At 37.1% G+C, this 11,501-nt stretch overlaps 3 protein-coding genes and 2 long non-coding RNA genes across 9 annotated transcripts; 3 read left to right on the top strand and 2 right to left on the bottom strand.

Moving 5' to 3' along the window:
• Positions 1-728: 728 nt before the first annotated feature.
• On the bottom strand, positions 729-2,196 carry LOC104752360 (peroxynitrite isomerase Rv2717c). Its single transcript, XM_010474476.3, has 4 exons — positions 1,511-2,196; positions 1,240-1,380; positions 1,102-1,164; positions 729-995 (listed from the first exon to the last, which is right to left on the bottom strand). Exons 1-4 carry the CDS (start codon positions 1,724-1,726, stop codon positions 870-872), a joined length of 546 nt encoding a protein of 181 aa, XP_010472778.1. The 5' UTR covers positions 1,727-2,196; the 3' UTR covers positions 729-869.
• Positions 2,073-5,035, top strand: LOC104752359 (serine/threonine-protein kinase AGC1-7-like). 2 transcript variants are annotated; one of them, XM_010474474.2, is made up of 5 exons: positions 2,073-2,606; positions 2,718-2,785; positions 2,883-2,970; positions 3,073-3,806; positions 3,915-5,035. In XM_010474474.2, the coding sequence occupies exons 3-5, from the start codon at positions 2,929-2,931 to the stop codon at positions 4,822-4,824; spliced, it is 1,686 nt and encodes a 561-aa protein (XP_010472776.2). In that variant the 5' UTR covers positions 2,073-2,606; positions 2,718-2,785; positions 2,883-2,928; the 3' UTR covers positions 4,825-5,035. The 2 variants fall into 2 exon arrangements, with proteins under 2 accessions (XP_010472776.2, XP_087345978.1); XM_087489852.1 differs by having other exon boundaries at positions 2,430-2,606; positions 2,900-2,970.
• A 768-nt stretch (positions 5,036-5,803) lies between these two features.
• LOC104752358 (uncharacterized) lies at positions 5,804-6,459 on the top strand. The gene is made up of 4 exons (XR_761928.3): positions 5,804-5,933; positions 6,020-6,095; positions 6,189-6,227; positions 6,322-6,459. It is a non-coding gene; the product is annotated as an uncharacterized LOC104752358 (long non-coding RNA).
• A 668-nt stretch (positions 6,460-7,127) lies between these two features.
• On the top strand, positions 7,128-8,426 carry LOC147926030 (uncharacterized). Its single transcript, XR_015583466.1, has 3 exons — positions 7,128-7,215; positions 7,375-7,678; positions 7,773-8,426. It is a non-coding gene; the product is annotated as an uncharacterized LOC147926030 (long non-coding RNA).
• Positions 8,427-8,590: 164 nt separating this feature from the next.
• Positions 8,591-9,922, bottom strand: LOC104752357 (uncharacterized). 4 transcript variants are annotated; one of them, XM_010474469.3, is made up of 4 exons: positions 9,791-9,922; positions 9,193-9,478; positions 9,031-9,082; positions 8,591-8,875 (listed from the first exon to the last, which is right to left on the bottom strand). In XM_010474469.3, exons 2-4 carry the CDS (start codon positions 9,406-9,408, stop codon positions 8,793-8,795), a joined length of 351 nt encoding a protein of 116 aa, XP_010472771.2. In that variant the 5' UTR covers positions 9,409-9,478; positions 9,791-9,922; the 3' UTR covers positions 8,591-8,792. The 4 variants fall into 4 exon arrangements, with proteins under 4 accessions (XP_010472771.2, XP_010472774.2, XP_010472775.2 ...); XM_010474472.3 differs by having other exon boundaries at positions 9,193-9,457; positions 9,791-9,916; XM_010474473.3 differs by having other exon boundaries at positions 9,193-9,361; positions 9,791-9,905.
• Positions 9,923-11,501: the final 1,579 nt, after the last annotated feature.

Here is an 11,501-nt window from a genome sequence, read left to right as displayed (position 1 = left end):
GATATGCTTCCATTATTGCAATCTGATTTTTATTTTTATTATTTTTTTAATTTGTTTCATTAGGTGTCATCAAGTGGCCCTATTCATTTGTATATACACACTTAGATATTGTTGCTTCGGGATCAAGTACAATATATGTCAACACCACAAACATAAGAAGCCAAATTAGCCAAGAAAATGAAAAACCAAATGAAACTATTTAATACAATAATCCAAATTTGTGGAGCGTAAGAGAATTACAAGGTGCCACGTTTTGTAATTGCCGTGGCCTGAACGTGTCTGCTTCACATCTATATATTATTCTTTTTGTTTTTCAGCCCTTTTTTCTTCCCGTCTTTTATCTTATTTCTTATGTATTAAATAAATATCTGTTGTTATATGTGTGATTACGTATGTATAAATAAGTTTATAAGATTGCATCTACAATAATTTAATTTGTTGTGTCTAGAAAATTAATCTTACTTTAATTAATTTGTTGACTTTGCATCGACAATAACTTGGGGGTGTGTTTCATGACTTAGTTCATAAAATGTGTGTGCCAATAGTTTAGGAGAAAACAGCATACGCGGACGAACTTGCTATATATTGAAAGTTTAATTTTTGTGTAGTGTGATTAGTGAAGTGAAAAATTCTTAAATTGATGCGTACTAATGGGCTAAAAACGTATGTTATGAGGCCTTAATAGATGGACGTTAATGGGTCTATTAACTGTTATCAAGAAAAGCCCATTTAATACTCCAATCTTGTTCCTTTTTCTTTTGATTCCCACTTGCAAGGAAATTTTGATCTTACAAAAGAGAGTATCAAAATGTTGTTACAACTTGCAGAACTAAACAGCGTGATCCCTACATAGGAAGTAACTATGAAATTTAGATCTTATGGAGTATGGCTTTGAGATGTGGTTGAAGATGGTTAATAGTGGTAGTACTCATGTGAACCACGTAAGCTAGTTTTCCTCCATCAACCAATTCAAATGCTCTACTTATCTCCTTCACCTGTCGTCAGAGAAGAAGAAAACAAAACAAAACAAATCTCAATTAGAAATGCAAAGTTCATTATTATAGAGGAATTGGTAACTAGGGGGAATTCCATCTTAAAAACCTTTGATGCGTTTCCCACAATATCACTTTTGAGCAAGATTGATCCATTTTTGTATGTTCCTTTCTGAGATCAAATCATAATCAGAAACATAATAAAGATCATGATTTTGGAAGAGTTGGGATTTTATATATATATTACCTGGACCTCGACGAGACCTGTGCTCTGAGCTATGACGACTTCGATGGAACCATCTGGCTTTGGACGAAAGTAACCACTCTCTGCGTGCATCGGAGCTCCTGTTTCCAACTTCCATGTCTTCTGCGTATACGCTATCACGGGCTACATAGACAACAAGTTCGAGGATAAAGTCGTCTCTCTCTCTCTCTCTCTCTCTCTGGCCTCAGCTCAGTTAGATTCGAATTCGATCTAGCAAAAAAAATGATGATGAAACGAGATCTGATCGGTTTACCTTGCCGGAATGTGAGAAACGGAGCTCTTCTCCGAATCGGAAGGAAGGTATGGTCGGATACTCACCTTCGCCTTGTCCTCTCCAAGTTCCCAACAGATACGACAACGGCTCTACCAAGGGGTGAAGCGGCGGCGCTTCCATCTGATTCATCGCCGGAAACAACAACAACAACAACAGAGTCTTACTCTGAGCTGATTTGGTTGGTGGGTGAATCATATTTACTTGGAATATGCTAAAGCAGGCCCAATAATACAAGGCCCCCGAAGTAAAACTACTTACTTAGTTATTGAATTAAATCTTTCATCTTAGAAAAGTTGAACACTCTTTACATAAACAAACTGATAAACATCCTTTTAAAACTAGCTGATTGATAAATGATGGATTCCTTGACAATCAGAAAGTTTTTTTTTTCCTTTGTCAAAATAAATTGTTTAGAAAAAAAAAACAAATGTAGATAAGAGTTTTTTTTTTTTTTGTCAAGGAGATAAGAGTTTTCTAAGATTAGTATTTATGGGTAATTATGTTTGTGTTATATAGTAATGTTTTACTCAAATAACAATCCAAGGGTTTTCCATATATGTATGAATTGAAGGTATATTGACTTTATGGAACCAATGTGATATGATTTAGCCATTTTGGAAGTGTATATTGATTGATTGATCATAAAGGAAACAATAAAAAAAAAAAAAAAAAAAAAAAGAAAAAAGAAGAAGAGAGAATTGAATGAAGTTTCTTGGTTGGAGATAAAAAAGGGGGACATCACAATTTCCTTTGTCTTGAAATTCTCAGACCTTTTCATCCTCCACCAATTCTCCACTTTGTTTGGAACTCAGAAATTGATATTTACTTTTTCTCCGTCCGTTTCTTTTCCTCTCTTTTCTTAATTAATCACTTTGTCTTTTTCCACCCTCTTTTCTTTATTCCTAGAAAACTCTTCTTCTGTTCATCCAACAAAATTTAACAAAAAAGAAAAAAAGAAACACACACAATTATAAATCTAAAAACTAATCAGATATATAGGGTTATTTATTTCTCTTTTCCTTGTGAAATTTGCTCCAAGTCATCCTATGGCTTCCGAAAATTTCAGACACGGAAGGTAAAATGCTGCAATCTTTCTCTGCTCCATTTCTTTCAAGTTATTTTCCTGCCAAAACTACAAACAATAACAAAATTATAAAGAATATTACGTACGTACCTCGACGTGCAGACCAACCCTTTTGCTAGATTCTATGCACAAGACATGATGAGGAAGGGATTTAACATTCGTGACACCAAGTAATGTCCCCATTTGGATGATCAAGGAACTCTTTAACACATTTTGACCCTTTCTTTCTAACCAAAAGCTTTTATTATATTTTCAACATTCAAACAGGTTTCTTTGATCTCTAGGTGTGACTCGCCTTGCTTTCTCGCTGGCGATGTTAACCAAGCCTGGAAAGAAGCTTCTTGACTCCTTAGAGGTATATATACGAGGCTGCTCTCTGAGTATACTTAATGGAGTTTGCATATCTACTTGTAGTTTGAGATCTTTTTTTTTTTTTGTTTTTCTTGTTCTTGTGCAGTCAAATCATCATGTCTCGTCCTTGGGTCCAAAAGAATCAGCTAATCATACAACAAATTCGAATTATCCACCGTTAGATATCGTTCATCAAACTCCACAACCACGCAAAGAGATGCAGAAGCCATCGTTTGATCACACGAAGATGGAGAGTCTTATAAAACCAGAGCCGGTTGGGTTCAGCAATCACCACCGTCCAATCCCTAGTCCCAAAATCCCATCCTCACCTGGTTCCAACATGACCGAGTCACAATCAAACTTAAACACTAAACAAAACAACAGTAACAACAATAGCAATATGAGTTCAAGAAGCAACAGCATTGAGAGCACTTCTTCTAATCCTTCTAAGCCACACACAGGTGGTGACATAAGGTGGGATACTGTGAATATGTTGACCTCCAAAGGAGTCCAGCTAGGTATCAGCGATTTCCGGCTTCTAAAACGGCTAGGTTATGGAGACATCGGTAGTGTATACCTAGTCGAGCTAAGAGGATCCAACACCTATTTCGCCATGAAAGTGATGGACAAGGCTTCCTTGGCTAGCAGGAACAAGCTGTTGCGAGCTCAAACAGAGAGAGAGATCTTGTCTCAGCTTGATCACCCGTTCTTGCCAACTTTATACTCACACTTCGAGACTGATAAATTCTACTGCTTAGTCATGGAGTTTTGTAGCGGAGGTAATCTCTATTCCTTGAGACAGAAGCAACCAAACAAATGTTTCACAGAAGACGCCGCGAGGTCAGGGAAATCAAAATTGATTAAAATGATTCTAACAAAAGACAATTCTAATTATATATCTATTGACATCAATGAATCAACAAACTCTTTTATTTTGGTCTCTTACAGATTCTTTGCATCTGAAGTGCTTTTGGCATTGGAGTACTTGCACATGCTCGGTATCGTGTACCGTGACTTGAAGCCAGAGAATGTTCTAGTCAGAGACGACGGGCACATTATGCTCTCCGATTTCGATTTATCCCTCCGATGCTCCGTCAGTCCAACTCTCGTCAAGTCCTCCTCTGTTCACGCCGCCGGCGGAGGAAGCGGAAGCGGTCGACCCGTCGGTCTCATAGACGAGGACGCGGCGGTGCAAGGATGTATCCAACCGTCCACATTCTTCCCGCGGATTCTACAGTCATCGAAGAAGAACCGAAAGGCCAAATCGGATTTTGGACTCTTCGTTAACGGATCACTGCCGGAACTCATGGCGGAGCCAACGAACGTTAAATCAATGTCATTCGTGGGAACACACGAGTACTTAGCACCGGAGATCATCCGTGGAGAAGGACACGGAAGCGCCGTAGATTGGTGGACCTTAGGAATATTTATCTACGAGCTTCTTTACGGAGCGACGCCGTTTAAAGGACAAGGGAACCGTGCGACGCTTCACAACGTGATCGGACAAGCTCTTAGATTCCCTGAGGTTCCTCATGTGAGCTCGGCTTCGAGAGATCTGATCAAAGGGTTATTAGTTAAAGAGCCGCAAAAACGGATCGCTTACAAACGAGGCGCGACGGAGATCAAGCAGCATTCGTTTTTTGAAGGTGTGAACTGGGCGCTGATTCGTGGTGCAACGCCGCCGCATGTACCGGAACCTGTTGATTTTACGTGTTACGCAAGCAAGGATAAAGAGTCTATGGCAGCTATCGACGGAGGCGGCGGCGGAAAGAAGAATAATAAAGGTGGTGGTGGTGGTTGCAGTAAGTCTAACGGCGGTGGTGATGATCCTGATTACATTGACTTTGAATATTTTTAGCAATTGAGATAATAGATGGTGATGACTTCATCAAACAATTTTATACCCTTTTGTTGGCTTTTTTTGTTGTATTTTATGATAATTGATTTACCCAACATTTTTTTTAATATGAATTGTATAATTTGAGGGAATGTCTTTAATTACATTCTGCTATTTTGTAATTGACTTTTGTATATAAATTAAAAGCGAAAATTTGTCATTTAAAAATAAATTATAATTGCTGATCAATTAATTTGATGAATTTTGTTTTTTGGTTTGTATTTAACTGAGCTGATTTAGATAGATTGTTATATCGTCGCAACGGTCATATATCTCTTTTGTATTTTCAACCAGTAGACAACAAAACCAACGATTAAAAAGAAGGAATATGAAGAAAATCTAAAATAGGAAAAGGAAATAGGAAAAAATGGAAAAGTTAGTGCTGGAGCGCCAGGTGGACAAAAGAGTCAAGTTATTTTGACTACCGACTTTGTGACTTTTAATCCTAACCGTTAAAACATCAGATGAGATGAAATTATGACCGTCCATTAGTTTTACAGATTATTTTATCTCTATAAATAATGTGATCTCTCATCCAGTCCTCCTCCGTCTATTCTTCAGTCCAAGTAGCTTTCGTTCTTCTGTTCTTCCTCTTTACACTTCTTTTACTTTTTTTTTGTCTTTGTTTTTTGCTTTTGTTTTAGTCCTTACGTTTATTTCTTCGTCTTGCAGGTATTTCAGAAGCGAATTATGATATGATCATCTGGCCACAGGTTCCTCTGTTCTATTCGCATCTCAATTTGCTTCAGAACTTTCACTTTGGTTCTCTGTTTTTCCTTCTTCTCATTATATGTTGATATTTACTTGTCTATTTTGTTATTTCAGGTTTTAGGATGATGCTTTTATCAATCATTGATGGCTTTCACTGATTGTTCTCAAGCGTTCTCATGGGTTCATTTGCTCTAAGCACATCTCTTTTATTTGTTTCTCAATTTTTTTATTTGGTTCTGTGTTTCTATTTTCCTTCTAGTTACATGTTAATATGTTTCAGGTTAATAAAATATGGCTTGGAGCCAGACAACGCAGCAGATCACTACTCTCTCTTGGTTCCTAGTTTGCAGAATGCTAAGGTTTGTTCAATTTTTGACACCCTAAACCTTTTAAACTTGAATGATTCTCACATTGGTTACAAAGATCTTGATGATTTTTGATTCAGATACCAAATCATGAGAGGCTTTAAAGATTTCACTTGAGCTCCAGAAGCTTCTTATTGACAACAGTTCTCCTGATACGTATGCCACAACTCATCTTCTGTCTTATCATCGATTAAATTACTTTCGATATGTTTTTTTGTAACATAACTCTGCTTTGTTTTGTCTTTACAGGTTTCCGTCCCATTTTGGAAACCAATTTCCTGTTTTAAGGTGCAGAGCATACTTCAGATCTTTGATTGAAACTTAATCTTAAGATATTTCTTGTGAATAATGTTTTCTGATGATCGATGACTTCATTTTGCAGCTTGCTTATGGACCCGGCGTGGTTATATATGGGGAAGAGTACATTATTTAATAATTTAAACATATGTTTTTGTCTTTGTTTGGGGTTTAGATACTATCATCAAAGAGTGCCTCTTGTCATATCTGTTTGCTGAACAGCTTCTGTTGACAGACAGACATGGTATATGTTGTAATGATGGGCATACTATTTCGAAGATATATCCAAACATGTCGAGTTCCCTTTGGAGCTGGAATTGCTCCCCTTACACGAGCACTAGTAACCAAGATTCCCAAGTAAGTGACCAGCTTTTGGTTCCATAAAATCATCTTGAGATTTTCATGTCTTAACATCCTACCTTGTTATCAGTTTGTTTCTTCTGGTTTCTACTGGTATTTCTGCCATTCTGGAGCATCTTGGGAATATTGCATATTTTGGTCATTACTCCTCTTATGTGAGGGTCAGTTCCTTAGACATGGCATAAGTCTGATGACGCCCAAGGTAATATGATTTACAGTTTTATTTTGATTTATGAGTTTATATGGTTCTTCATAGACTCATAGTTGTCAAAATGCTGGTGTCAAGGTACTTCATTTGTTCGATTATATATTTCAACCTTTAACTTGTGTGACTTTTAATTTGTAGGTTGTTCGCTGGGGGCGATCAGTCTGTGCCAACATTCACTAATTCGTCCAGTTTCAGCTCACAGTCAATGTCGTCTCTCTCGTAATAAATGCCGTAGCTGCTATTTCAGGTTTGAGTTTCTGTTGCATTCAGCTCTATTCCCGTGTGCTTCCAAGGAGCCAATTAGTTCAGCGTAAGTGACAGTCTTTTAGATCTTTTAGTTTCTTCCTTTAGAGAAGATAAGGAAGCATAGCTTTTAGGCATAGAAGCAAGCATTTTGACAACTAAATCAAAGTTAGTTTTGCCTTCTCCTAATGCTCTCATTTCATTTGCTACAGCTTGGATCCTATCAGATATTGCTTTGACTTTTTCTCCTTCTTTCATTTTCAGATTTCAAACTCTCTTCTTAGGGATTGAAGTTTAACAGTTTTGACTTTCTCATTACCTTGGTAGGATTGCTCCAAGAGTTTCCAGGCTTGATCTGCTAAAGTTTCAGAGAGGACTTCATCAAAAACGATGTCTGCTACAGCATGCTGAATGAGTTGAAGGGCAGCAATGTCTTTGGTTTTAAGCGACCCTTCCAATTTACAGTATCTTTTCCTTTTTCTGCTCTAGGAGTTGTATGTAGGTTCGGCTTGGTACTCCATCTTTGACAACATCCCAGAGATCTTTATTCATGAGTGTAGTTTTCAATCTTTGCAGACCAGAACTCGTAATTCTGGCCATCAAAGACTACAACAAGTTGAGATAATTGCAGGTTTATCGCCATCTCTCTGGTTTTCTTTTCTGGTTTTTTCTTTGGTAACTCTTGTTCTGACTTCTTCACTTTTTTTTGTTTCTTGCTTTAACAGGCACAGGCTCCTAGGCTATCTATCAAGTTGAGCTCTGATACCATGTTGAACTCTTGCTCATATCTTCAGGTATGTATTCATTTGTCAGGTAATCATTGTTGTTGAGTTACCTCGGTTAATTCGCTTCGACTACAAAGCTTGACTGGAAACAACGGCTGATGTGTGTTGCCATCGGGGTTATCAGGTAACTTTTATTATATATTGTTTACATATATGCATGTTGGATACATATCTTATATAGATATATGTGCAATGCTTGTTGAAAACACAACTAACGGCTTGCTGAACCGACGATACGGACAACAGACATTCATAGATAATCAACTTTTCTTAGTGTGTGAATAGGCAGGCAGCTTTGTTTCTCTGCAGTGTTGTCTCTCCACTGTATGTGGTTTTGGTCTCTGATATAGGAGGTCCCTTGAGTACTCCCCCGAACAGCTTTAATGGCAACAGAGTGGCTCCTCCTTTTCAATCCATCTGCTTTCATCACAAATCGATGATGTCCGTTTGTTCTTGAATGTATTCTGCAGATGCATCACTAGTTGTTTCTATACTGCGTTTGAATTTGATTCAATGTTACTATATTTAGGCACATCAAAATGGGAAAGACTTAAAAGATCATAGCTACAACAATACTATTCGTATTTCAGTTCACCCAACTCTCTCTCTAAACCATATGTCTAAACAAGATAACACAAGATCGTTAAACACAGCGGTCTCCAGTTAAATTTTTTGACAAGACTTGAGAACCCAATGAGAAAGAAATCAGGACTTGGTAAAAAAAAGCTTGCTAGGTGTTGTCTGTTCTGAAGAATGGGTTTGTTGTAATAAAAAGAAACGTGAAGCTTGGTTAATATGACAAAGATATGGCAATTTTGTTCAGAACACCATAATAGTCAGCAGACATGAGCACCGCGAGTTGCAAGCTTTTTGTTTGACAGATAAAATAATAATAACAGAAAACACAGTTTTTTAATGTTATATTAATATGATTCCCCTTCATCGCGCTAGTAAGCAAGCTTATGATTTCGGTTCATAGCCGCTAGAGGGGCTTGCATGTGTGTCTGTGCTGCGCTCTGATTCTTCAGAAGATGGGTCAGCACCTGTATGAGAGAGGTTGTAGACTGTCAAGAGGCATACTACTAATAATAAAAGGTAGGGACTAAGCAAAAAAAATTGCAGCATCATATCATAAAAGTAAAGTAAAAAAAAAAACTGAAGAGTTTGTTGTAAAGATGATGATGTCTGTTTTTTTTACCTGTCCCATCACCGGATCTGTGAGGATGTACGACACCTTGCATCCTATTTGCCTAGACACAAGAAGAAGAAGAAGAAGAAGAAGAAGAAAAAAACCCATAAGTTAATTTTGCAACATGAGAAGAAAAGAGAAGAGGAGAGGGGGATCTCGTTGGTTGCAAACCTGAGTCTCATTCTCATTCGAATCTCCTGCAGAGTCAAGCAACGAGGTCTTGTTGCTTCCCATATCAAGCGTGATAGCATCAAGGTCCCCCTTCAAGGCTTTCATATTTGCACGCCTCCTCTTTGCTCTCTCCCTCCTTGCACTCAGGAAAGCTAATTCTTCCGCAGTTCTGGGGATAGATGAAGATGATGATGATGGTGATGAAGTGCTGATCATCTTCCATAGTGCATCTACTTTTTTTGTACGAGCACTCTTCAATCGTTAACTGAAAATATTTATCCCTCTTCTTCGTTGACAGAATCATTTTTACCGTACCCATTTTTTTTAACAAGAAGGATAAAAATCAATTCATCAAACAAACAAACAAACAGACGGGAAATCATATATAAATTATTACTGTATCTAACAAAGCCAATTCGATGATAATTTTGAACAGAGTCCCTGATTTTTTTAAGTAAGATTTATTTATTTCTTTCTACACCACCCATCTTCATCATCAACTCAATCCAATTTATACATAAATCATCATCTATCACTAACACAAGAAGGGTACAGTTAGACTTGTCCTAAACATATTATTTTGAGGTTCGAGACAAACCTGAGACTGACTGAGAGAAGCGAAGGCGAAATCAGAGCAACGCAAAGCTAGCTTATGAGAGAGGTATGAATCGAGGATTCGAGGGGTAGGTTTTAAACGATCGAGAGACAATGCCGGCGGCGCAATAATCCCAATCTTCTTCTTTTGATTGGGCTTTTTTTTATAAAAAAAAAAGCAATTTGGCCCAAGGCCCACCAATCGAATATGGGCATAACAAGTTTTTTAAGCTTCACACGAATAAGTGTAACTTTTCATTGGATGTTTCTCGTCAACAGTAATAATGTTTCCTCTCATCTAGCTAACCTAGTGTAATTCGCATTTCTTCTTATGCCTGTTTTTTTGTTAAGTCTTTTAAGGTTACTTGGTCTCTCTTCCTTGTTTATCCATTTTGGTGTGCTACATCTGATTCCTAGTTTTCTTTTTTAGTCCCAATGATATAATATAATGCTTGTGATGTTAGCTTTTACATTTATGAATTTCCTTTCTTCAAATAGGTAGGTGTGTTGAGGATGTGAAGGAGCCAGACTCCCTTTTTGATTTTTTTTGGCATCGATGATTGAATTTTGATTGCAGTTTTTCTTTCTTATATGCATGTGGATGTGGTGTTTAATGCCTTTATATGTTTTGGTTACCATTATATTTATGCCATGTCCTTATAATTTGCTTATGCCTGTCTGATTTTGCAGTTTGCAATCTTTTCTTTAGTTGATGCTAATCGCTTTTGTTTGATGTTGTAAAGTGGAAGTTCTGTTTCGGCCTGCTTGCCTACACTCCCTTGTATCTGTACGTCATGTGCTTGTGGGGTGGCTTTTCTGTGTTTGATACTCCCAGTGTAGATTTCATAGAAAGCAAAATACTGAAAATTTCAAGCTTATCTCTCAAAGCCTCAATAGGGACGAACCTGGAGCTTCCATCTCCACACCAGTTGACTTGTTTCTGCTTTTAAGAGGCTATTTTTTTTCGAAAAGTTGATGCTATTGATTTTCGTTGCGTTGCATGCTCACTGAGGGGAAAGAGGCTACAGATTTTGAGGATCCAGTAGTATATTTACTTTTGAGGATCCAGCGAGACAAGGTAACCTTTAATATTTCAACTGTAGAGACCTTTGATAATGAAGTCCTCAATTGATTTTGTTCGGTAAGTTGTTGGATCTCAGGTGAGGCTTAATTTTATGGATTTTTCTTACCAATGTTCTCAAATAGTCAGTGTACCAATGTTCTCAAATAGTCAGTGAAAATTGAGAACACTAGGTTGGTACCCGCGCTACGTCACGGGTTGTTTTAGATTATTATTTATTTATTTATTTTATTTTGTATTTTGTGGAATACTATTTGTTTTTATGTTGTTTGGAATCAAATATATCATAATTAATAAAGTTTTGTTGTAGTAATTAATAATATTTTTTTTTGTATTCGTATTTTTATAATGAAGCCATCCAATTTAGTTCAATTTTCCAATACAACATGATAAATCGGGATAAGATTTTCCTATGTAAGTATTATTAGTGGACGTTGATTAGTTAGTTTGACGATTTTAGAATAAAGTGTTTCGTTTAAATCATTGTCAACTTCTCCACAAGATATCCTTTATAAAGCTTTGAAGTCTTGGCCATGCTTAGGAGAACCAAAGGTTTGAACCAAACATTTTGAATCACTTTCTCATATGAAGGTGGCGATTCTGTTTTTAATGGTGTTCTCTACATGGCATATGT

This window comes from Camelina sativa, chromosome 16 (assembly GCF_030686135.1).
Source record: "Camelina sativa cultivar CO46 ecotype springtype chromosome 16, ASM3068613v1".
In the NCBI taxonomy this organism is placed as follows: Eukaryota; Viridiplantae; Streptophyta; class Magnoliopsida; order Brassicales; family Brassicaceae; genus Camelina; species Camelina sativa.
This window is presented reverse-complemented; position numbering and strand designations above follow the sequence as displayed.

Coding starts and splice junctions, on each gene's coding strand:
- LOC104752360 (XM_010474476.3), bottom strand. CDS start 1,726: ATGATTCACCCACCAACCAAATCAGCTCAGAGTAAGACTCTGTTGTTG. Junction 1,381..1,510: donor GTTTCTCACATTCCGGCAAG/GTAAACCGATCA, acceptor TTGTCTATGTAG/CCCGTGATAGCGTATACGCA. Junction 996..1,101: donor TTGTGGGAAACGCATCAAAG/GTTTTTAAGATG, acceptor CTCTGACGACAG/GTGAAGGAGATAAGTAGAGC.
- LOC104752359 (XM_010474474.2), top strand. CDS start 2,929: ATGTTAACCAAGCCTGGAAAGAAGCTTCTTGACTCCTTAGAG. Junction 2,971..3,072: donor AGCTTCTTGACTCCTTAGAG/GTATATATACGA, acceptor GTTCTTGTGCAG/TCAAATCATCATGTCTCGTC. Junction 3,807..3,914: donor TTCACAGAAGACGCCGCGAG/GTCAGGGAAATC, acceptor GGTCTCTTACAG/ATTCTTTGCATCTGAAGTGC.
- LOC104752357 (XM_010474469.3), bottom strand. CDS start 9,408: ATGATCAGCACTTCATCACCATCATCATCATCTTCATCTATCCCCAGA. Junction 9,083..9,192: donor CGAATGAGAATGAGACTCAG/GTTTGCAACCAA, acceptor TCTTGTGTCTAG/GCAAATAGGATGCAAGGTGT. Junction 8,876..9,030: donor CAGATCCGGTGATGGGACAG/GTAAAAAAAACA, acceptor TCTCTCATACAG/GTGCTGACCCATCTTCTGAA.